The sequence below is a fragment of the Rhopalosiphum padi genome, chromosome 2 (assembly GCF_020882245.1).
Source record: "Rhopalosiphum padi isolate XX-2018 chromosome 2, ASM2088224v1, whole genome shotgun sequence".
Taxonomy (NCBI): domain Eukaryota; kingdom Metazoa; phylum Arthropoda; class Insecta; order Hemiptera; family Aphididae; genus Rhopalosiphum; species Rhopalosiphum padi.
This window is the reverse complement of record NC_083598.1, coordinates 53,201,989-53,228,632: the sequence shown is the minus strand read 5'-3', so window position 1 is coordinate 53,228,632 and position 26,644 is coordinate 53,201,989. Positions and strand designations below refer to the sequence as shown.

The 26,644-nt window shown below is 25.8% G+C and overlaps 1 protein-coding gene across 2 annotated transcripts in view; it reads right to left on the bottom strand.

Annotated features, from left to right (window-relative positions):
• Positions 1-26,644, bottom strand: part of LOC132920488 (nitric oxide synthase, salivary gland) — a 78,482-nt gene that overhangs the window by 26,086 nt on the left and 25,752 nt on the right. For both annotated transcript variants that reach the window (XM_060982913.1, XM_060982914.1), the window contains exon 3: positions 15,994-16,133. In XM_060982913.1, the coding sequence (XP_060838896.1) occupies positions 15,994-16,133 (140 nt within the window). The remainder of the gene's footprint in view (positions 1-15,993; positions 16,134-26,644) is intronic.

Below are 26,644 nucleotides of genomic sequence, written 5' to 3'. Positions count from 1 at the left end.
TTGATATGGATATAACATATTATAATATGATAATAATAATAATAATTATTATTATTTTAATTGTTTTAATAGTACCTGGGTTGGTGCCACAAGATTGTGTTGTAAAAATAAACGTTTTAAAAAACTTCGAGGAATATATTAAATAAAAAATCGAAAACAAATAATGTAAATATCTACTTTTAAATTGGAAATATATTCAAGCTTAAACTTAATGCACAAGAACATTTATCAAATACCGAATATATTCAAATGGTGAAAAAAAATAACATTTTATAACATATGATATTATATATTTTATTTGTGCTTAGCCAATACACGAACCAGAAAATTACCAGTAGGTATTCTGTATTATGATAAATAAAAATTTTGCATTCCAATGGGGAGGAGATTTTTGATTAGAGAGTTTAATCATTTGTATTTTTAATCTGATCAGTTAATCATCTTGATATTTCTAAATAGTGGACTTTTTTCGGGGAGGGGGGGGGAAGAAGCTACAAAATGTCTACAAATTGAACCCTTTAAATATCAGACACCTCTGAATAGTAGACAATATTTCAGCAATTGACAGTTCCAATGTTTAGGGATTTAAATTTATATTACTCTACATTGAATCCTATTGCTGATAAGTCACACTACAATAATCGATATAGATCCAATAAGTAGCGTCTATAGGTTAGAATGCTGATAGGCAGAGAAAACAATAACTATTTACTGCTGTTAGAAGATTGACGAATCTCTTAAATTTAGCACCCGTATAGGCCATATATCAAAGTACCTATATTTATCTATTACCTTTTGAATATAGATAAACAAATTATAGTACGTAATAGCTCCTGCTTCTTAATCAACAATATAATATTTAATATTAAGTATAATACATATATTCTGTAATCATTTTTTATTCATAGCCATAGATAATTTGTATCATACGGATAAAAAATTGCAAAAACAAACAAAACAAAAAAAAAACCTATCAAAAACCAAATTAATACATAATATAATATACCTGTTATAAGTACATTTGATCACATTTGTATTAAAAACACCTCATTGAATAATCTCGAATAAACGAATTTAAATAGCGGCACTCGAATAATATACAATCTAATCGAACTTATAGGTTTTATTATTATTGTGTATTACTGTGTATTATTATACACTCGAGCATATAACGATAATAAAAACATTGTGTGAAACGTGTCCAAAATCTTTTCCAGGCATTTCTTCACGCGTGATGTATGTTTATCGATTAAGAAATTATATAATGTGTTTACGCGACGACGTTAAAACGGCTTTTGATCCACGAACATTTGTGTTTATCTTAATGTGCTTAACACCTGCAAAATATAGGAATCTATGAATCCCATATCGTTTTTAACACATGTTAAACGCGCAGAGTCGACGACTGTTTGACTTAAGAATTGAATCTCGCTGTACCGTAATATAGGTATATGTGGCTGTAGAATAATATAAACAAATATTTTTATCTTTTATAAGCTCTTGGATGCGAACGTGTTTAGATCAGCGCACAATTAGATATCGCGAATCTGCTATATTATACATATTACATATTGTACATCTCTATATATGTGTCTACTACACGTAAATATTATGTGGAATAGGATTTAATTAAACCCGCGATCGATACGATATTTTTAGCATTAAACAATTTCCCGATGGCAGTTGTGTCTTTTTATAACGGTTTTAAATCAAAAGCGACCGATTCCAGAGTCCAGTGAAATTTAAATAATCGCGGTTCTCGTTCCGGCGATGTTTTCAGATGTATAAAATGCCCACCCATTGATTCGCCAACTCTGAGCGATTATGTAAATAATCCATTAAAATTGAAATACTAATGTTTAAGTCTAACAAAAGTTCGGATGATTTTATTCGCTCTTCGTTTATGTACGGACGTATGAATTTATCTCTTATATTGTCTAACCATGCGCACGAACAGCGGAGTAATCGCTTAACGAGTGTAACGGTGCATAAAATGACCTCCCGACAACAATATTTTCACAATAACAAATAGCAATCTGAATTGGTACTTTGTCCGGAGTATTACAGTTTGTTCGTTTAAGTCAAACTTTGCTTTTATTTAAATAGGGGAAACGATGTGTCGCGTATGATATTATATCTGTATAAAATAGTATAATGTGTCTCTATAACTGTTGTTATGTCTGGTTGTTTAGTTATTACTGTTATTATATATAAACGTCGAAATCATTGCGTTTTCGTGTTTTAATATGAAGGAAAATCGATGAAAATGAAAAATAGCAAAATTATGATAATCGATGCGAAATAAATAACGGTGTATACATAACGCACAAATAATCTGTTGTAATGTAGTGCTTAGCTAATTATTATAATAAACCATGTTTCGTATTATACAATATTAAGTACATTAAAAATTTAAAACATTAGTTTATAAAAAAAAAAAAAAGAAAGCATAAAACGTTATTTTTTTAATCGATTTACGGTCGTTTATTTGTGATGAAAAACATAATACGTAGTTGAGTAGTTAATAGCTAATTCTAGTTTTATCATTATTATTATTACTATTATTATTATTAATATGTTTAGTTATCATAGATGCGATACCGTTATAGTATAAAACTCTCGTAAGCATTTTAGACGTAGTTTTCAGAAAGTGGGTAATCGTTATTCATCACTTCACAACTGACTAAGTTGGCCGTCTTATCTCTATACGGATAATGAATACATTGGATATTAAGGGCAAAAGTGCATAACAATACTTCGTGCCAAATCGGTATATTGCTGGTGTCTCCGTTAAAGTATGTGGTTTTTATTACCCATATAAAGTAGTATGTTTGCCCCTCCCTTGGAATATTTACATATATACTGGGTCGTAATAATTTTCTCGTATCAAGTAGTATCACGAAAGGCCCATATCATGAAAGCTACGTAACAATATTGTTAGCGGAAAATTGCTTAAACGCGCGCGACGCATTACTGTTTTATGTATTATATTTTTTATGCACAACAATCACATAACAGGTCAATAGCGAACGAATACAAAATAACGATGTATAAATATAATACTATAATATTATAATAAACAGTCTCACAGTAATACAATATTTATTTTTATTGCAATGACGGCGAGAAAACATATTTAAACGTTTAGTGTTGCGACTTGCGAATCAACTGGTTTGAAATAAATCAAATTTTTACTTTAGCAGACGTATAAATTATGTTTTTTTTATGTATTTAAATTATTTCTATTGCACATTATTTGCTGTTAAGGGCGAATAAACTTCAAAAGAGTACACGCCACTGCATATCATGTCGTACAGATAACTGGCGGGTAATATACCTACATAGTTCAATTCGAATTTCACGCCCAAAACGTAGGTGTCTATGCACACACACACACACACACACACACACACACACACACACATATTGTACAACGTGCTTATACGTTTAAGTGTCGTTTAAATTATATAGGTATGTTACTATTTTTCACCAAATTACTAGTAGTCAGTGGTTTTGGTTCGGCGATGGGCGGCGGCGGCGGCGGGGGTGGTGGTGTTGGTGGCGGCGGTCGGCTTAACGCATTTAATCATTTGGAACGAAAAATCTGACAACACATATTCTACTGGGAGAACATCCAAGAACGGGTTTTCGGAAAAACGTTAAAAGAAAGTAGCTTTTTGTATTAAAAGTTCTCGCCGGAAGGTTTCGGTCATTTACGTTTCATTTCCTTTCGTTAACCATTGATCCCTATCCATTTTCTATATACGTGATTGGTACGCGTGCGAGTGCACGTGTGCCTGTGTGATTTATCGGTGCTCCGGTTACCGGCCGCCTATTTAGTATGCTCGCCCATACGACTGCTGCGTTTTGACTTTGGCTCGTCCGCGAAGTTTTGTAGCTATCGTATTGTCAGATCGCTTAATAATAACTCGCTCGTCCCCAGGTGAATACGTTTTACCCGGTCGCGCTACCGACACCAGTTCAGTGCGATGTACTATATTCTACCACCTACTTCTACTACTACTTTTACTATATACTCCGGCGTTGTATTATTTAAATGGCTTTGCCGAAATAACACATCCTTTCTACCGGTGCTATTCACTGACATATTCGTCACTGAAAGCTCAAGTTTTTGCATTATAATAATCTACTCGCGCGTCAATGGTGACAACGCGCACCAACTTTGCTCACTTTTATCAACTGTATACCTACGCGACTTGTTTATAATAATAACTGTTAAGGACCTTACTGTTGTACGAAATGCGCTTTGTAACAGAATGTTTTATAAATAACATTATCCGCGGTATGTATAGGCGAATGAATGTTAAATTCAGAACACGCTCAGAATCAAATTATGGTTTTGTATGCATTTTAGCAGCACCTTATAATAACATCAATATTATGCGACACCTTTTACTACCTACTATTACGATAGTACCGTCTATTACCCATATAGCTGTGTGTATAATTTCATTAGTAAAATTTTAGTTAATTGATTTTCATACAACCAATCAAAAAAATCAAAAAGAAAAAAAATATATATATTATTCACTATTAACAATAGTTTCAGCTTTCTTATTTAATTTTTGAGGTATTAGATTTTAGAATACAAATGATGGTTTAATTATATTAGTATTAAATATACACTAGAAAATAATATTCAATAAAAAATCAGTCAGAACTAGTGTTTAGTTTTACGAATAAACGAACTCTCATCCTGTTTTGACCAACTATATATTTGAATGCGATTTATTTCACATTCTTTGTCGACTGGTGATTAACGGTTAGAATCCATTAATTCGTCTGTAAAACACATTTTTAACAAGCATTTTCAATTTATTTCGAGAACAAAATTATGCCTCAGTAGTGTGTAGGTATTATATAATATATATTCAAATTAAAAAGCAAGATAAATCATCATGAAAATTATTCTGTTTACACAACTTATAATTGGTGTTGGTAAAAATTTTCGAACGTTCATAACAAAATTGTAGAGCAAAATTTTATAGGTGTTCATAAAAACAAATAACAATAATAATCTTAAAAAATTCTGTTTTCAGATGAAAAATAAATATAAATCAATAATCATTTTTTAATATATATCTCTCTCTCTATATATATAGCTATAAAACTATTTTGATATATTATCAAAAATTTAATATCTACTTTGCGAGTTTCTGGTAATACACATTATGCATATTGTATACATACTATAGGGTGAACCAGACGTCAGGGTAATGGAGCGTTTTAATAGACTTAGCTAAAAAAAAAAAAAAAATCGAAATACCGTGGAATATCTTATAATAGTGAAATATATTTTTAAGACTAAAAAGTAATTTGCATGTAAATAAATAAAGACTTAGTGATAAAATATTTCAAAGTTAAATTATTATAAAATTTGCATAAATATTGAATAAAATTAACTACACCGAGTATAAAATATGTATTTTTTTTTATTTTCGATGTAATATCTATGAGTTATAGATAAGTTATATACTCAATGAGTATTACTCATGTATTGAGTATTTCATTACAAGTTATTTAAATTTTTTGTAATAAAATATGTAATAATTATTATACACTGTTTATTTTTAAGGTTTATTAAGATTTAGAATTTTGTGTAGTATATTGTTTTTTAAAATTTTATCTTATAAGGATTACAATATAATATAAAGAATAAAGATATTATTTTGTTATATGTAACTATAAAAATATTATTAGCATAAACAAAAACAAAAATAATGATAGTAGAGAACTAGTAACTAAAAGAACGTTTAGAAATCGGATTGAATCCATATAAATTAATTTATAGTTTATATGCATAGTACATAAATTATTATAGAAATCACATTTTATAGTTATTGGTATAATATAGTTAATGCGAGTACATACATATTATACAAATAACATCAGTGTTCAGGAATATTTATCAGGTATGTAATATTTATGTATAAACTATTCAGTATAATATTGTTATTCAAAGTATTCAAATTACCATTGACGAAATATTCAAAAAATAAAATTCTTAAAACGTGCAAGTTTGAATAATCAAAACACAAATTAGTATTGATATTACACAGGCAAATAAAACCTATTTATTTTTTATTATATTTATCAGAAGTTATAATAATAAAAGGTATTTGATGTCGAATGCATTCAACGAGAAATACTACGCATAATATATATTAAAAATATTTGTGTAGTTACTACTTTTTAATACTCCTTGGCGTTCTAATAATAAACACGTTCGATTAAACCGTAAAAAAAACTACCACTGGAAAAATGTATCGACTAAATCTTAAAAAAAAAATTGTTTTTAAATTTAAATCTTATCAAACGTGAGTATGATGTGGTCTTGGTAGCTATAAATTGTATATGCACTGACAAGCAAATACAAATAATCCTAAAACTTTTCTGTCCTAGATCTGTTTATGTATTTGTTTTTGTTTTAAGTTTTGCATAACTTCATCATTTAAATTAAACCATGTCTATTCATGGTAACTTTTAGATTTATATGTTAGGTGCGATGTAAATTAAGTAAGCCAACTTGGTCACGATTGATCTTCTAATCCAACACCCGTGTTAAACTTAAATCTCGCCAAACCTTGCTATAACTTTAATGGTCGAACCACCTGGGGCCTAAGTTATTATGTTATGTTGTATTCTTTCTCTTGACCAAGCTATGCTTATGAAACATAAATACAGTTCAAAAAGGTTTTAACTTATTTTCGGAAAAAAATAAAAAGTACTTTTTAGTATTAAAATACGTATACAGAAGATAAAAAGACTGCATGTGGTGTAACATCATGCTGTTACGTAAGCTTATGTTTTACTGTTGTTGAATTATATATATATACTTATTTTAAAACAATGTTTATTATTCTTATGATAAATATTAAAATTTAAAATGTTTATTATAGTTTGTAATTAATTGTTTAATTATTTACAAGTCTATAATATATTTAAATCAATTATAATAAGTACTGAAAAACAACTAAACATTTCATTTCAGTTTTTTTTTTTGACAGTTTTGTTTGACAAATTGTAACTAGCATAAAAATAACTATGGTATCAAAATTCAAATATGATAATCAAAGGAGAACTTTTCTGTAAAAGGGAGAAAATATTAACATAATGAAAACGTGGCCGTTTAACTCATGGTAAACCATACGGTCATTGAATAATAATAATAAAAAAAAAAACAATAATCAAAGTATATATTATATCTACCTACTATAGAAACACTGAAAACATGGAAAGTATTGGAGATGAAAGACGAACAGATAGAAATACAAACGATAGCGTATTAAATACACATAGTAATAGAGAAAATAACTTTGCTAGAAATCATATTTTAAAAAGAATACTATAACTCACCGGCGTGAGAGTGGTGTAAACTTCACAACTTAATAACAAAAGGCATGATTGAGAGGAAATGTGTGAGAGGAATATCAAGAACAACCTATACATGTGCATGTTATTTTCCAGTAAAATAATGAAAGACAATACATACAAGCAGCTTGTGAACATTATAAACACACGAGAGTTATGGGGATTTTGTTTTTTGCAAACTAAACCAATCCGAGGGTTGTGACATACAAAATAGTCACATTATTCACTATAGTAATGTAATATTGACTGATTTTTCACGTTTAGCTATCTACTATATTGTGTTAATTCAAGTGAAATATAATATATAACAATAATTTTGGTATCTATTTATTTATAAACAGTACTTTAGACTAACAGGAGTAAACTAAATTATTCGGAGGATTATTAATATTATTACTGTGTATTAATAGTTACAATTAATATGTATTATGACTTCGACAAAGTGAATAATATTAAAGTTTTAATGAACATAAAATATGTATAATTATTACAATATTTAAACAGCAGCCATACACGAGTAATTTGATATATAAATTAATTTTTGTTCGTAATTATTTGTTGCATTTTATTTTCAATGAGAATAAAATATCTAGGCCAAATGGTTTTCTTGATCAATTTTATTACTTATATAAGCTTATAAAATTAAAATACGTTCCTCGCTCAGCACACAGTCTAAAACCTATTGTTACATTTTCATTATACAGCTGGCGGTAGTGTATAGATATTGGATATAATATTTTATTCATGATTTGAGAAGAGTAAAAACGGATTATATTATAAATTTAGTACCTATTTATTTGTGTAATTAATTTATTATTTCTGATAAAATAGTTTTCTTGTATTTATTGATTAATCTTATGTATCAAGTATCTTATATTATGAAATTTTGAGAAATTGTTTATAATACCGAATGTTATGTATTCAAAGATTAAAAATATGACTAATGATAAGGATACAGCGTAGTTCGACGGTATAAGCATAATATATTTTCGAGACGTGTACATTAACAATACATAATAATGCGAGTATGAAATATATTTCAAAAAATAACGATATGTATTATTTTTCACTGACAAATGTACCCTACTTCGTATATCAGCCAGTAAACTGAGAGTAACATAGAGTTGCATTATGAATAGTTTAACTAATCGAAAAACGGGATATTTATTAGATAATATATAATATATATAGAGGTATATCACACTATGTAACAATACAAATATAAAAGTAATATTTGTTTATAGTAACTTGAATTATTTATACATTATTACTAAAGATTATCAGTTTATTTATTGGTTAACTAAAAACTAAAAACATTAAATGTCATTATTAATAAATGAGTAAAATATAACATCTAAATAAGCAATATCAGATATTAGATAATCACAACTATCGTATTTTTTTTTCATATATATATATTATTGTGTATGTGTGTTTTTTATTTTTGAGAATTTGACAGTGAACTAAAATATGTGGGGGTAATATAAGTACCTTTCGGGTATACTGGCTTAAGTATCTTTGGCCGCCTTAAAAATTAAACCAATTTTACTGAATATCATAATGCAGTTAATCATTTTAATACTAGGTAGTCACTAGAGGACAATACAATAATACTAATTTAATCCTATAGGACAAAATTTAAATTGCACACGAATTAATAAGAGTTATATTACCTTTTGACATTTGATTTGATAATTATTACGTAAATTAAATGTTTTCGTGTAGCTGTATTTTAGAACTATATATATATATATATATAATAAATTAATTTACAATGGGAAAATATATATTTATTTTACGTTTCAATGACTTAAATATCATTAAATGCATTGATTATTTCATAACGAATTAAAATAAATTAGTGTGTATATTATGTTTTGTTTTTAAATTTATATTTTTTACGAAAGTTTTAGTTATTCTATTAGATACAATTTGATCTCCTTAAATTGAGAATTTCATTGCCTCCTTTAATCTGTGTATGACTTTAAAATACAAAAAAATCTGATGAAACATTTTATTTGATAATTTGTTCTACACAAATAAAGATTACAAAATATATTAAAAAAAAAAAAAGTAACTAAGTAATATTGATATTGACATTGGCGATGACGTAAATATAAGTTTTGAACAAAATTATATATCAAACATCGAGAACTTGAAAAAAAAATTCAAGTTTTCTAAATCAAATACGGGAAGACATAAACGCCCACCCAAAGACTATTAAGATCGCACAAGTAATTTTATTTTTTTTTTCCTGTTATTGCGTATCTAACTGGTGGAAACGTGACGTTCTAGCATCGTTATTTATGTACAATATAATTTCAAGGAGCAAAAAAAAAAAAACAACATTTATGTTATGGAAAAAAATTAGTTTAAAAATGGGTGGGATACTTTAAAGAGGGAAAAAATAGAGGGAAATCCATCGGCTTAATCTCTTTGCGTTATTAGTGACTAAAATGTTTAACAGAGCGCTTATAGCTTACCCCGATTTGCACGGATCATTAGCAGAAGCTAAACCGGTAATATTTCCGTACCTTTCCTTTATTTAAATACATATGTTTAGCTTATATAATTATTACTTAAATTTATTCAAACCGTTAAAATGTACGTTGTTAACTATATTTAACTGGCACATAAATAATACGTATAAAATATATAAACACATGAGAGCTGTTAGAATCCTGCTGCATCTAGAAATCGTTTTACTATAAATATTATTAATATTGTGTGTGTCGTATAGTATTTGTACAGTTTACACTCATACGTAGGTACTACGTAGTAACGTCTGACAATTTGAATCACGGGTTTAAGCTTATACAAATAGTAAAGCAATTAATTGTTTTAAAGATGACGATTTACATATCTGTTTAACATGGCATTGTCCACAGAATATTATATTAAAAAGTCATTATACTGTCATTAGTATGTGTTTAAGTTTACGCTTAAAAATTAATAATAACTGCAGATTTAACGCATTTATTTTTATTTTTACGTAGTTTTTAACCACCGATGACTGGTAGGCTGTTAAAATGTTGTTTTAACATTGTTATTGTCAATTGTTTATACTGTACATGGTACGCATATTAAACTGATGCAATCGCGTGTTCAGCGTATGGAGTGTTAAACCAACTGTCACTCAAATACCGCGGATACCATAAAAACAGTGGAAAACAAATTTAATTTCGTATTAAACTAGTAAAATAGTCTTCATTACGGTCATCTCAATTTGCACGTTTTAATATAAATTAGTATATAAAAAATATGTCTTGCATTTATACTCTATATAGGTTGACACCACAATTAATGTATACACATTTAAGAATTTTTAACTATTTGTTCTTTCAAGTTTAATTCATAATTTGTATCTCAGAGTCACACTAGATCAGCGCTTTCCAATTGGTGGGCCGCGGACCCCCAAGGATCCTCGTGTTTATGTTAGGGAGTCCGTGGTTGTGTAGATATATCTTTAATCGTATGTAGTATTGAAGTGATATTTTTATTTTATTTTAGTAGAATTATTAAATTTGTAGTGGTTTGAATTTCCGGGTATTTTGAAAAGTTTTGAACTATCTCTATTGAAACTCGATTATCGCGAAAAAGGTTGGCAATAAATGTATTATAAATGTATATAATTTTCATAATTAAACAAAATTGAAAAATGATTTCTTAAAATATCTAGAAATAAGGGGTTCTCGGACTAATTTAAGTTTTAGGTAGGGGTCCGTGACATCAAACTAAATGGTAACCACTGCACTGGATAATATACTGACACAGTGGGCACACTTATCAATAAAATCACAACTAGTATGACGTTAAATCCAATAATAAACAAAAAATCATTAATTTTTAAAAAAATGTTCAATCCTAATATTATATAAACAGCTTCAATTACCGTTTATTAATTATGCATGTTCAATCTAGGCGGGTTATGTTTAAATTTAAAAAAAAATTCAAATATTTCAAAATGAAGTTTTAAGAATTATTACATAATATGCTCCGTGGTTTGAATAATATACATTTATGAAAATATAAAATATACATAAAGACATAAAAACCTCCATATCAATAGAATTGAATACTACATAAACGCGCTACAAAAATTTGTTCATAAGTCAATACTCAGTTCAACAGGCTCACTACACTACAACTTTCATATTAATTTACCACTCCAACGAAATTTTAAACACGGCCGCCCACATGATTTCATTAGTTAAATTTACTAATCCTTAATACGTCTACAAGTTTTTCGTGTTTTTTTTTAATTATTTCTATATTAGTATTAGTTAAATATTTAGGTAAAATTCTTGTATACACACCTGTTAGTATCATTATATATCTATGATCGTCTTATTAAAATAGTCAAAAACTTATTATTCTGTATCATACATATAGATTAGTACTATTATACTAACTGAAATTAATCATAAACATTTTCAATTTAAATTAATATAATTGTCCAATGTCACAATTTAACCGTGAAGTTGATGGTGTTGCTCATAAGTCTTAACCTTAACAATTCAAAGGACTATAGTCGGCTAATAATATTCAAACCATGTAATATTTACTTTTTAACCGGCTTATTATGATACAATAAGCCGATATTATATTACAGGGAGTTATCACAGGCAATTTAACAAACATAATGTACAATGGTGCATACTATATTTTAATAGTAGTTTCACTAAACATGTGTTTAATACACGAATGATTTATTGTTATTTTTTTTTAAATGGAACTACCTATACAACTCTATTAATATTCTATTAGAATATTTCGATTAAAATATACATATTTTTAAAACAAGATATTTATATTTATTTATCTATATTTTTATATTATAGTTGACGAATATTTAAATTTATAAGAAACCGAGTTTTAAACACGTTTTACAAGTTTAATCGGGAAGAAAAAACCTTTTACATAATAGGTACAATATTGTATAATTATTTAGAAACACGTAAATTTCTGGAGAACAATTATAGCAAACACACGTCAAAACAATACATCTGAAAAACTTGTAGATGTTAAAAAGTTCACGTCGAATATCTTTTGAACACGCAGCTAAAATGTGTTGTAGAATACTCATTTTAACGTAGAATCATTTTCCTTCGAGTTTTTTTTTTTTGTTTTGGTACCAACTATATACCATATACCATACACACACACACACATATATATATATATATAATATAATAACAGTATCTATCGTAGTAATTGAGCCAGTTCGAAGTTTATACGACGGAAGTTTCTTTCTTTTCTTTTTTTTTTTTTTATCGGAATATAAGGCTTTTACGGTGGGGCACAGTGGGCCGGTTAGCTAGTTTTTATCATTCCATCAAAACGCTCGTCCATCTGAGCCGTCTACGCATTGTAATAGTATTACCGTCTTTAGTTCACGCGCCACGGGCGACTACATATACGACGGGGAATTATACTGTGCCTAATATCGTTTTACTACGGGTGTTTGACATCCGCTGATCTATTATTGTCGTCCACGGTTTATTACTTTTTTTTTTTATACGTATATAAACATTCGATTTGTTCGATAAAGCCGCGTTATTTTTTCAATCAAACAAATGAATCCGAATCGTAATTCGCCTGAATTGTCGAGCAGCACACGCGTATATGTATACGATATGTATACGGTTAAATACGCACGAAACGACTCTTGACTGCTGTCGTGCACATCGGATGATTTTATTGGGGTCGTAACATTTTCGGAACGTTTGCCCGTTGGGCCGCAGTAATAAACATCGTCGGATGAGTATAATTAACTAACGAGAAAACACACACCTTTCAAAGATTTTCGATTTTATTGCGTTCGCATAAATACTACGCGCGACGCGTCTGCTGTCAAAATTAACTTAAAAATAAAACAACATCACAGTTTAATACGTATTATATTAAAGTAATATCGAATTCATTTGTTGAACATCTAAGCTCCACCGTATGTTCTCAACTTTGGCCGGGTCATTTAAATCCAGCTATCCGGTAAATGTAACTACGGTTAAAACTCTTCGTGTAATACTATACACTTGACTCCGAAAACGCTAAATACAACCTGACAGTCCGACACGGGGACACAAGTTTCCGGGAAATCGGTTTTAGATGTATTTGGTCTCAGTAGCTAAACTTTAGTTTAGGTAACGCTGTGATTAAAGGCCTAACAAGCTATAGCAAAGCCCCAAAATCGGCTTGATTATTACATTTTAATTAATTTTACATTAAATTAACAAAAACTTTGAATAGGAATATTGTACGAAATATAAGAATAATGGAAATATAAAGAATTTGCTGAAGTATTATTCTATATATTTTGAGATTGTTCGTATATTTTATGATTCATTTTGAAACTCAATCATAATATTGTATATGTAACATATTAAATGAGCGTCGATTAAAAAAAAAAATAGCTTACAATTAATCCTTTTTATTTTAATATTTCTTAAAAGTTTAATATTAAATCAAATAATTGTATATTATAATTATGTAGGTATACCTGTATAGTGTATATGTATATATAATATAAACTGTAATAAAAACCAATATTCTTTTTATTAGGATCATTAAAATATATAAACATATCAATACCAATAATGTCCATTTTATACATTCGAAAAAATGTATGGGCCTGGCATACAATTAATCATAACATTATTGTGATTTTCGGAGTCAAAGAATAAAATACTACATATTATGTTGTATTAAAATATATATCTTGTAAAATGTTAATGTATTATTTTGGGTATTTGCAGTAATTATTATTACTTATACACATATTATCGAATTTTATCGAATAAATTATTTTCTTTTTAAATTATTAAAGTTAAATTATCTTTTAAAAAAAGTTTCAATTAAAGTTTATGATAAACTATCTACGTTAATATAAAACGAACTAAGTTTCCAACGCATATACTTTACATTATTTCAAATTCTGATCATTTCTAATAGAGAACTCTCTCAATTCCAATAAATTATGTTTAAACGCAAACTATCTTTTGGGGAAGTAAAATGTACCACAAGCTTATGCAATATGCAACTTATAAAATGATTGCAAAATAAACAGAAATGTTACTTATAGAGAAGTGAATTTGATTTTTATTTCTGTATTTTTAAAAAAAATGTACTGGTAATATAGTAAAAAAGGTGGAATTACGGATACATAATTTAAAAAAAAATCTTGACCATTTTCCTATAAATTAAGCTTGGTTCGGAATGGTTTTTCAATTTTGAAATTAGATCTCAATACTGGCTTACCGTGGTACGTCTAAGTAAGGGAATCTAAAATATTTACTCTTGATCACTGTTTATAATTTCATATATTTACTGTATTCCTGAAATAGTAAAATTTAAATGAATCACACATTAAATCCTTCGATCTTTTTAAAATAGTTTATACATTATACTTTTATAATCAATATAATAAATCATATATACATACATAGATACATATTATAGATTATACCTGCATATAATATATTATATTGTATATAATATACATTGGTCGATTGGTTTAGTTTATTACGGACGAAAAAATGTTCACAAAAGTAGGCTTATAGATTTTATTATATAAATGATAAATTGAATGTAAAGTAACAATGTAGAACGAAAGTTGAAGTATTGTAAGAATCAAAGTAAAGATAAGAAGTATTAAAAATAGTTATATAATAGAGGACTAATAGATGACGAATGTAAAAAGAGCATATTGAATAGACATATAGGTGGATTTGTCAAGCCTTGAAGAAGATTATAGAAGTCTGAAACGTTTCAAAACAATTATGTAACGAGTATGTACATCATAAATATAAAAATTATTATAATTAGACAAAATTTTGTATTGTCAGTCAATAATATTCAAAGATATTCTCAATAATATATTTGGATGTAGTTTAACACTGAAATTCAATTTGAATTCACAAAACATTAACTAAACGTGAATGAAATAGTATAATATTATTATGTATTATAGGTAATTATTTATTATTATTTATTATGCAATACGTACAATTTCTTAGTTTTATTAAAATAATAATAATTATTAATAATCTCGATTAATTTTGATTATTTTAAAATATAACCGTGTACCTATTACCTAATAAGACTTTAAGTTTATTAATATTAAACGTATGCAATAAGTCACGACGTATCTATTATAGACGTTTTTATATAATTTCAGCTTTTTCTAAAAAAAATAATTAAATAATAAATCTTTTTACACAAAATAAATAATGACTAAAAAGTAAATTATTTTTATAATTTATACGATAACTTGGACGCGTGTTCGTTAAAAATTATAGTATCAATATTTTAATATTAAAAATACCTGTTTTTCCCATAACTCCGTGTTCATAACCATGTGTATATTTAATAAAATATAATATCTTAGACGATGGTTTAGTTTCATTCACATAATTTTTTATAGTGTATACATTTTAAGTGTCCGTATTTGTATATATGTATTGTATGAGGAAATACATATTACAAACCATTAATCAGTACAATAATTATCACATTACAGGAGGCTGACACACACAGTCACATTTTCCGTTCTAGATTCAACATTTCATTCCAATAAATTGTTTTGTATTTAAAAATGCTTACCTTTTAATGGAGGCGAAATATTGTTTCATAAAATCTTCAGCAAGCTCTAGTACTTCAGCTTTTGGTCTTACTGTTGAGTTATGGAATGCCGGCGGAAGCATAACACTACCCAGGCATGCTCTTTCATTGCACAAAGGAGGCTGAAATCATTACAGTTTTAGTTAGATTTAAAATATTATGGACACTGCAGTTCCAACGATGTATTGTATTAATAGCCTTAAATCTAAATTAAGTATATGACCTCTGAACCTATAAAATATACAACACTTTTTATAATATGTACATTAAAATATATGATATTAAATTTACAAATCAAATAAAATTAGTTGGTATGTGGTATTTTTATTATTAATGTATTAAAAAGCTTCATATTTTTTTTATAAATATTATGTTACATTTTAAAATTTTAAAATTGTATTTACCTATTAAATTATAATTCTTTTAGTAAATATTGTAAATATTTATTTTCTGTAGAAGCTGAAACACTTGTTATCGTAAACGAAAAACCAAAATTCGGATTTTCAAGATAAACATTGGTTTCATGTGTTAATATAAAGTACACAGGTGAAATTGTGCAAAACAAATAGTGCGGCTTTGGGTGTTAAAAAGAATGCCATAAACCTACTCGTACTCCGATATTCTCAAATGGGATTTTCTTTAGTTTATACATTGTAAATTAACTGTTATATTAGCATTGTATAGGTACAAAATACTATACACTAAATTAGTTGTGTATACTTCAGATTAATACATTTAAAATTTATTATCATTTACTATTGTTTGCTCTGACAGTCTGGCATCGCTATGGGTGCCTTAAAATTGTTCATTATTGTTTATACTTTATTACTACCTAACCTATATTTTACGCAGAAATCTGAGATGTAAAAATACACAGTTCACATATTTTTTTAATAAAGTAGTAAATCTATAGTTATAATATAATGTATTTGTCCCTTCTGGCTCTATTTTCATTCCTTTTCGCAGTAACTACGCCATGTTTAACAGACTATAATCCCCTCAAAAAAAATATACAATTTATCGTATACAATCCTGAGAAAATCCTACAAGTGTCTGACCATCCATTTTTTCGCTTATTCAAAAATATTTAGCGTGCACAAAACTAATTTATTTTAACTTTTTGTTCGCCTAAACTGATATTTTTTTATCCACCAAATAGTCGTCTAATATAATTTCAATTCTTTTACTCGATTTATGTATAAAAAAATTTAAGAAAATCAAAAGTTGTGTACATGTTATTTTTGTAAAAGGCGTATATTTATGGTCGTAGGTATCTTCCATAATTCCTGAGTAATACTGCTAAGCATGATTAGCTTAAGATTCTCAGAATCGTTTATTGGTTTATGAAATCGTAATGCAATATTTTTTCATAAGATGTGGTTGGTTGTGATTTATTAATATTATGATTATTTTGTTTTGTATGTTTTTTGATAAACTCTTTAAAAGGGTTACATTTTTCATAACTTAAGGTATTCTAGTATATTAATGCCGACAACTTCTCCCCGAGACACATTGTACTAAAAATAATTTAATTTAATTTTGATTTTCATACTTTAACGTATAGTGATATAAAATATGCATAATATACATAACAATAAGTTACATGTATTATTTATGGATACTTTAGTTAATTTTAACTTAATACGTTAGCTGCGACTAAATTACGGTACAAATTACTAACGTCTACAATAATAACATTATATTTATTAGTTTTTTCATTTTTTTTTTTTTTTATTAAGCAAGTATATTATTATTTTGGTTTTCATATTGTATTTTAATTTTTTGATAATTCCAGAAAATAAATATTTAATTTCTATTATTTAATTAAATTATTACTAATAAACTTTTTTTTTTTAAATGAATAATTTTAGAATTACATTAAATATTTTTAACCCATTTAAGACATCAGTTATTCTGTCAATTACAAATTTAAATTAATTTGAATAAAAAACCAGTGTCGAACAATTTATAAAACTGAACGTATATACTTTTGAAAAGATTCAATTACATTTTTATTTTTTTATAATTAAAATAAAAGTATTTTGACTAATGATTTAACAAAAATGTATGAATGATTTATTTAAATTATTAATTTATTAATTTTATAAGTATAAGACTATAATTATAACCTATATTCATTTAAAGAAAAACTTAATAAATATTTACTGTTTGGTGCTATTATTCAAAATTAAAACACATCATACTTTTGTAATGAGATATATTTTTAAAAGTTTTAACGTAATTACTATATTACCCACACGTCATAATATATGTGTATTACTTTATAATTTATTGAATATCACAAAAATAAATCCTAAAGTGAATGACTTGCACGGAGAGATGGAATTTGTTACAAATGCATATTAGTAATGAGCAATAAAATAAAAAAAAAGTTTGTATATATAATATATACTATTTTATTTTTATTTTTTGATCAATACAAGAATTGTATGTTTTTATCTTAAATTAATAATATTATATTATTATACTTATTTTAATTTTTAATGAATTACAATAAATTATATTTAATATGATTGATCTTTATCATTTTCTTTTAGTGAATTATAGATTATTTGGTTGACAACTTTTTAAAGGCACGTATTAATAATAATTAGATACCTATACGTGCATGTACAAAAATGTATATTAATCGCGTAAGCTTTTAATTTATTTTTAAACTTTTACAGTGAAATAAAATATTAGTTTTTAATTCACCAAAAAATACAGATATCACAGTCAAGAATACATGCAATTATTTTGTATTTTATTAGTAATGAATAAATTATGCATTTTAAAATGCAAGGACTATTTTTATTAAATAACTATTTGTTAACTATTTTCTAACTTAAAATTTATATATTTTTCAAAATTAATTGTATTTAGAATGAGTTTATTATTTTTTTAAATTAATTTATTTTTGTTAAAATTCATAATAATTATTTTAGTCTATAGTATAGTCTATAATATATAGTTTATATTTTATAAATGTAGCTGGTGCCGTGTGTATACACTGAACGCTATACCATATAGTTATTTGTATTAATGTGTTACATTATATAAAAAATAAAATCTTTATTTTATAGGTAAGTAAAATTATGTTTTATTTCGTAACAAAAGTACATTGACTGGTAAAAGTTTAAAAACGCGAAAAAAGTCACAACACAAGAAACACATAAGAACAATATTTATGACAAAATATTTTGTAACCTTTAGGATAAGTGTTCTCTCGAGAGGACAATACTAGAGTGCTTCTACTGACTGAACATCGGAGCTTCTCGGTTACGAAAAAACAAATGTCAGTTATTCACAATCACATTGTCTCAATGACTATAATAATACTTCAAACTAAAGGATTTGAATGTCAACAAAAATCACAAAAATGTATATATAATTTTTGGGTCATTGGACCCATAAAAATGTGTCATTGTTTGCTTATTGAGTGCCTAACAGGGGATTAAACATAATTACTTTTAGATATCAAATTTTTATTATTCGTTTATTCAGATTATTTAACAAATTACCAAACTAAAATTAAATAATGAAAGAATAAGTATAGTATTATTAGGAATTATGCTATAATATTAAACATTATACAATAATTTAATATTGCGTCAAATATTCTGATTCGTTAATAAGAGATTTCAATTAAGTACGATGTCAATATTGATAATTTTCTTTCCAATGATTACATATTATTAAAAACGTATTCCAATTTAAAATGTGTCAATAAGTCGGGAGTCAACTGATACTTTTTACTTTTAGAATTAAAATGTTTTAGTACTATAATATTAACAAAAATGTATTTTAATAATTGTATGAACAATATATTAAGTTAAACGTGATGAGATTCAGAGACTTTTAATATATTATTATATAATAAGACCGTCTAGTGCTTGACTACTCAATAAATACTGGCTGTATTTAAACATTCAATTAATTCAATTCACTTATAAACTCAAAAGCTATTAATAATTTCTCATTTCAAACGAATCGAGTCAATATGTAAATACATTAAATATATTTTTATTTTAACACAAATATTTTATGCATTAGAGTTGTGTTTTTAAATTGATATATTATATTCTATATTCGATGGCGTTGAACCGTATAAAGCATGGTAGTATCCTAGAATCCAATTTTTTTTTAATAATATTTCTTAAGCAATCAATATTTTACCTAACTAAAAAAAATATTCATATAAATATATAATAATAATAATAATAATAATAAAAAAAAAATTATTAACTTAGTTATTATTGGTGACGAAGAAACTGAAATAATGATAACAATAAACAACTTGCCAACACAATATTTTGCACCGTCATTAAACGTTTTTTACCACGAATTCGAGAAGAAAAATGTGGTGTAACGTATATTTGATTGAAATCAAGTTTTGAACATTATGTATTTATTCATACGAAATAGCATTACGATTTAAATTATAAAAACATCAATGATTTATTATAAGTTTAATAGTTCTTTATTTGTTTTATTTTACATTGAAGAACTGTAAGTAGCTTAATCATTATTTTTCAATTTTTTTTCGTAGGACTTGTATACTCGTATACAAATCATAATATGTAAATAATTTTAATATCGCATGATAATAAAATAATACATTTTATTAGATTATTAGAATATTTACAGATAAGAAATAAAAATATATTATTTGCTCCACACAGAATCTAAAATAAGTGAACAAATAAAGTTCTATAATAAATGAACGAATTTTGTTCTGTACAATTGATTGAAGACATTGAAACAAAACACATCATATTTGTAAAATGGAAATTTTTTTTTTTTTTTAAATATTAAAGAAAGTATACTTAATGTCTCTACATCTTTTATTTCATTTAAATCATACGATTATATTACGTGGGCTAGGTACATTTATATATTACGATTTGGTACTCTTTATAAAACTAGATGAAGGTCACAAGTAGTCTATATACCTAACCTCCTATAGTTGCACCCTTTTTTTTTTCACGGCAAAGTTTCCCCATACTCGGTTATCGTTATACGCGTGTTATTAATAGAGTGTTTGGTAAAAGCATCGACGTGTTTATTAGCCGTGCGCTTGTACTGTCGGCTTTCCATTGAATCCAGATTATTATATTATACAAAACACACACACACACATACACATACACACACAAGAAGTTTGTCTGGTGTATATCCTCGCATCGAAACTTGGATGTCGGAAAGCTCTATAAACACGAGGATTATTTCTTGTCTTGAGAGGAAATCATTTTAATTGAAACTAAGATTTGTGTATAAAAAGTAAATTTATTAGTTTGCCACGTCTTGTGAGGCATATTGTATAATGTCAGCTAGGTTACAAGTGACATATTAGCTGGCAAAAGGTTTCTCCTTACCGTCATTAATCCGACGTTATTTAGCGAGTTTGGTTAAAAACACAAGGTCAAAGAGATTAAGAAGTAGCGCGATTCCTTGCAAGATGTTATATTATAGTGACTTGCAAAGTTGCAACCTGTTAATTGCATTATATAGTCATTGAATCACTTCCTTTATTATCTTAAACATATTTAATGCATTCTCGCTGGAATATAATAATTTAAACTTTTTAATACACACCTATACATAAATATATGTATATATATCTACTATATAAATCAAACAAATAAATACGAAAAACTAACTGTTCTTTTAAAAAAGTGTATCAAGCGACGAGGAAGGAACTAAATTAAGTTCAAAAAGTTATGAGAACAAAATTTGTCAGGATAAAGTCATGCTTGTTTATCGTTATGCAACGTAATCTATAATTTCTTGGTATATATTTTAGTTACGTGTCTGACGCCACCATCTGTTTTCTATAATAATATATACCAAAAATTCCGTTGAATTTTACAAAACATAATAAAATTTGTATTCGTCTGTGTACCGTTTCTTACTTTCGTTTTTTAATACAATAGTATAATGTGCTATCTAACCTCGATTCTTGTGCATAAAGTTTATTATTAACCGTAAATCAACCTAAATAATAAATTATTGAATTATCGTTGTCTATTAGAATTTAATAAAGTCGTTTCATAATATGAATCATTTGTATTTATAAATTCATAATACATACTTTTACTCAATATTTGCTTTCATCTAATATTGACGATGATTTTATTTATGAATGTAGAAATTTAATAATGTACATACTCTGTCAATATGATTGAAAATTACACTATTTAAAATATATAATTAAATCGAATTTGTAAATACAAGTTTACGTATTATACCTATGTAATTTTTAACGATATGCCATTTGATTAGTTGTTACTAAAAGTATCAAATTATAACACTGTAGCTGTGTTAATTTATTATTCTTAGAAATTGTTTTTGAGAATAATACATTGTATCTATAAATAATAACCACTTATATCATATCTATTTAAGTATTTTTTTTTATATTACCTAAATTGATGATAGCACGTCATTAAGCTAGATTCAATACATTTATAAAAAACTTTTTAATTTTCATATTTATTATATTCATATAACGTGTTAGTACTTTGAGTAGTTTTTATAATAATTGTGTATAGGTACTTGTTTGTTTGGACTTAGATTATTCAGAATTTCAGTGAAAAATCATTTGTTTACATTAAAACTGAATAAATTAATAATTTAATAAATAATAAAATATCAAACTATATTATTATACTGGGTGACTCTTTTATCAAACAACACTTATTATTTAAAAATCTATTAACATTTAAAAAAATAATTTTTACATAAATATTTAAAATAACATTTTGAAAGAAAAAAAATATAACTTTTTTGAAAAGATATGAAAAAAATATTTTCAAAAGATTTAATAGATTTTGAAATAATGAGTGTTGTTTGATAAAATAATTACCCTATATAATGCTATATTGAAAAAAGAAGAAAAAATTAAATCATTTAAATAATTGAATCAAATTAATAAATACAAATAAATAAAATAGTTGTTAAAATTATTTTTAAATTGTATGGTTCATAAAAAAATGAAGTGAGTTCTTATTTCTGTTCTGTTAACTTTTAATTTTTAACTAAATGAACATTTTTGCACATTATCTCTGTTCAACAATTATTTGATTAACATAGATAGCATATTATATTGTTCTAGATGATTGTTGTGAGTTAAACGGAGGTAATTGGTTCTAAAATGTAGACTGTATTCAACTAATTTATGTAAACATGATATTATTAAATACAAATTTATAAAAAAAAATAAGAAAATATACAGAGAAGTTAATGGCTTTATAATAATAAAATATTTCTTAATACTTTTAAATTATTTTTATATATATTTATATATAAATTAATATATTTTATTACAGTAGAGGTTTATTACATGCAATGAGATATATATGCAAAAAAGTACTTTTTGGCACTTTCTGTCAAGTGAAATGAAAACTTAATTCAATTTTAAAATGTGATGTAATATAATGTAGTCAAAATGAACATACAATTAATTGTATTGACTGACACGATGCATAGACATTTAACAACTATTATGATATTTTAGTATTATAATTATTCAATAATTTTATTATAAGTTGAGTATTTTCAGTATAAGCTAATCAAACCAAAGTTATGCCATACGCCCATATATATTATTCGATTCTTTGAAAATTACATTAATTTAACTGAGTAGGTACAAAGATTAATCATATAATTATAGTGTTGACAAATAACCAATGTGATTTTGAAAGTAGACCAGTTGTCATGAGTTGCAGTCTTACGCGAAAAATCGAAATCAGCATTTTTTTCCCCCAAAAAGTTCGAAGTGTATTAATCGTAACGCATTTGGCAACATTGAATTATTGTCTTATATAGACTATCGAATTTCAACGTAAAACCCTTATTCCGGTCAATTTCCTTCATATATCCTTTATCCACGAAATCACATAATATGTTCTCGTGGACTGGTGCTTTTCCGTGAATTTTCGTGTTAAATGCCGTTCACCTTTAAGTTGAATTCAGAAATCTGATTAGTAATTTATACTCAACACCAGTGGTGTGCTCAGAAATTTTAAATAAGGGGGAATATGTTATAAATTATAAATAATAATACAATTAAACGAATCATGCTGATCCAAAAACACAAATAAGGAGTTTTATGACATATGGATCAATAATTTATAAGCAATATTTTCATGGCTAATAATCAAAAGTAATGACATGATAAATGCTCTAATATCCGATAAGTTGTTTTCCGAAAAAAAAAAAAAACAAAAAAGAGTCAATGAAGGGAGATATAACCTCTAACCTCCCTTCCTTGTGCACGTCACTGAAAAACATCTCAGATAACACACCGATTCTCAACTACTAAACGTAAGTAATTAGTACAGGAAACTCAATTTGTAACCTAAAATCAAATCAAAAATCACAATATTGTTGTATTATTGTTAAGTCCTTGATAATTCTTTATAATCTATAAAATTTCTTAAACTACATTATTAAACATTGGTGAGAATTTTAAATTACTGATAATTTGTTTCATATAATTTGTTAAAAAAAAAACATAAACCAAAATTTAAATTTCAGCACATTAAATAATTAAACTATCGTAGTAGCACTCAAATACATATTATAATATTTTATTTAGTGTTTATTTTTCATTCAATAATCAATATTTATGATAATTATCAAAAAAATTTATATTTTAAACTAATACAAACCAGATTTTTTTTCATATCAATGGTAACAGTTTGTCATAATCATTCCTCGCTATTATACATATTATAAATGCATACAGAAGGTTTGGTTTGGAGTGATAAATATTTATATTTTTAAAAACTCATTACAATAAGTCAATGAGGTAGTTTTTTCTGAAAAATGTCGTAATAGAATTAATAAAATAATTCCATAATAAATATTAATTTTTAATTTATCTGTTAAAAATTCTTCTCATTGTTATTATTTTTTTTTTTTATTCTAAATTAGCAACGAACATTGGATATTAAAAAATGCTTAAAACGAAAGTTGAGCTTCAAGTCAATTCGTCTTGTACATTGCGTATTACGTAACAACGATCATCTATTTTTTTTTGTAAAATGAAATCTGATATCATAATACAATGGTTTCACATAAAACGGACAAGAAATAATACACAATATTCGGCAATTATTTAAATCTTAATTTATTTATTTTTTAATTTTCTGTCGTTTGGATTAAACTAAATTTATTACCGCACATAATAATAGCTATTTATAATAGTTACGAATAATTAAAGAATTTTAATATAACAGATAAGGATTTTAGATTTTTTATTATATTCAATTTTCAGATTTTTGGTTATTGATTTTTGAATAGTATAATAATATTAATAATAATTGAGATGAAAAGTTTATTTTTAGATTCCAAGTTGGGTGATAAATGTGTTAACTTTACAATGATGTTTGTTTCTTAAGACATTTTTTGTAGTAGAAAAATACTTCGAATTTTAACTTCAATATGTTTCCTGGTAAGGAAATTAAACTAGTTAGAATCGCGGGGAGTCAGAAATAAAAATTTACTACTTTCCTTCATTTTTTGTTTTGTTATTTTAGACTGTGTTGTTGTAGACTACCTTTATTATTTTATTGTATGAAAAAAGCTACGTTAAATTAAATATTTTTTGAATCTACAATATTTGGTTAGTACATAAATGTAATATGTTATGTTATAATATTATATTTTGTTTGTAATTTATTCAAAGAATCTATTGATTCAAGCGAAATATTATATTGTTTTTTCATATCCTGGATATTATTATATTTTATTAGTAAATATATTATAAGTATAATATTTTGAAAACTTATACGTAAAAAGTAATTTGGAAATAAAATTTTTAAATTCTGTTCTATAATTTATTTAGATAATAACAATTATTAAATAATATTGTATATTTAGGTAGATCATGTTAAAATTATTAAATTATCATATTTATTATTACTTTAAAATTCGTAACTAGTGATTATTTTAATACCTATAGATTTGTATATTAATGATCTATAATAAAGGTTGTCAATAAAGTCATAGGTAATATATTAAATAGTTTTGGAAATATTGGTAAATTAAATTTTGTTTTTAATCGTTAAAATAATAATTGTGTTTATTTATATATTGACTGAATATCGTTAATACTTATGTATAAAACATAGCTCAATTGATGAAAAATTATGTTTATAGATATACAGTATACACGTTATTTACTTTGTAAAAATGTAAATGATTTATACATTCTATTGTTCACGTTCAGCGTATACTCTGATATAAAAATACATTTTACGAATAATTTCCATTGTAATTTAGTTACAACTGTTTACACATCACAAATATAAGCTAAATATTAATAACAAATTTTTAAAATATTAAATTTATTTGAAGTTAACATTTTTATTTTTTAGAAACCTTAATCAATAGTACCGGTTCATTTGTTCAATAGTTAAATAAAATAATGTGCTTGTTACTTGTCAAGTAAACACTTTTTAGTTGTCTTGAATAATGAATAAAATAACATTTTTGAGTAATAGTAAAAAGATTTTAAGAGTAATAAAGGTTAGGTAAGCTCAGAGCCTAAATTTTAGTTTAAAAAAAAATAAGAGTGTAAAGTAACACCGAGTAATAGCTAAGTCTTAATATGCTGTTAAGCGATAAC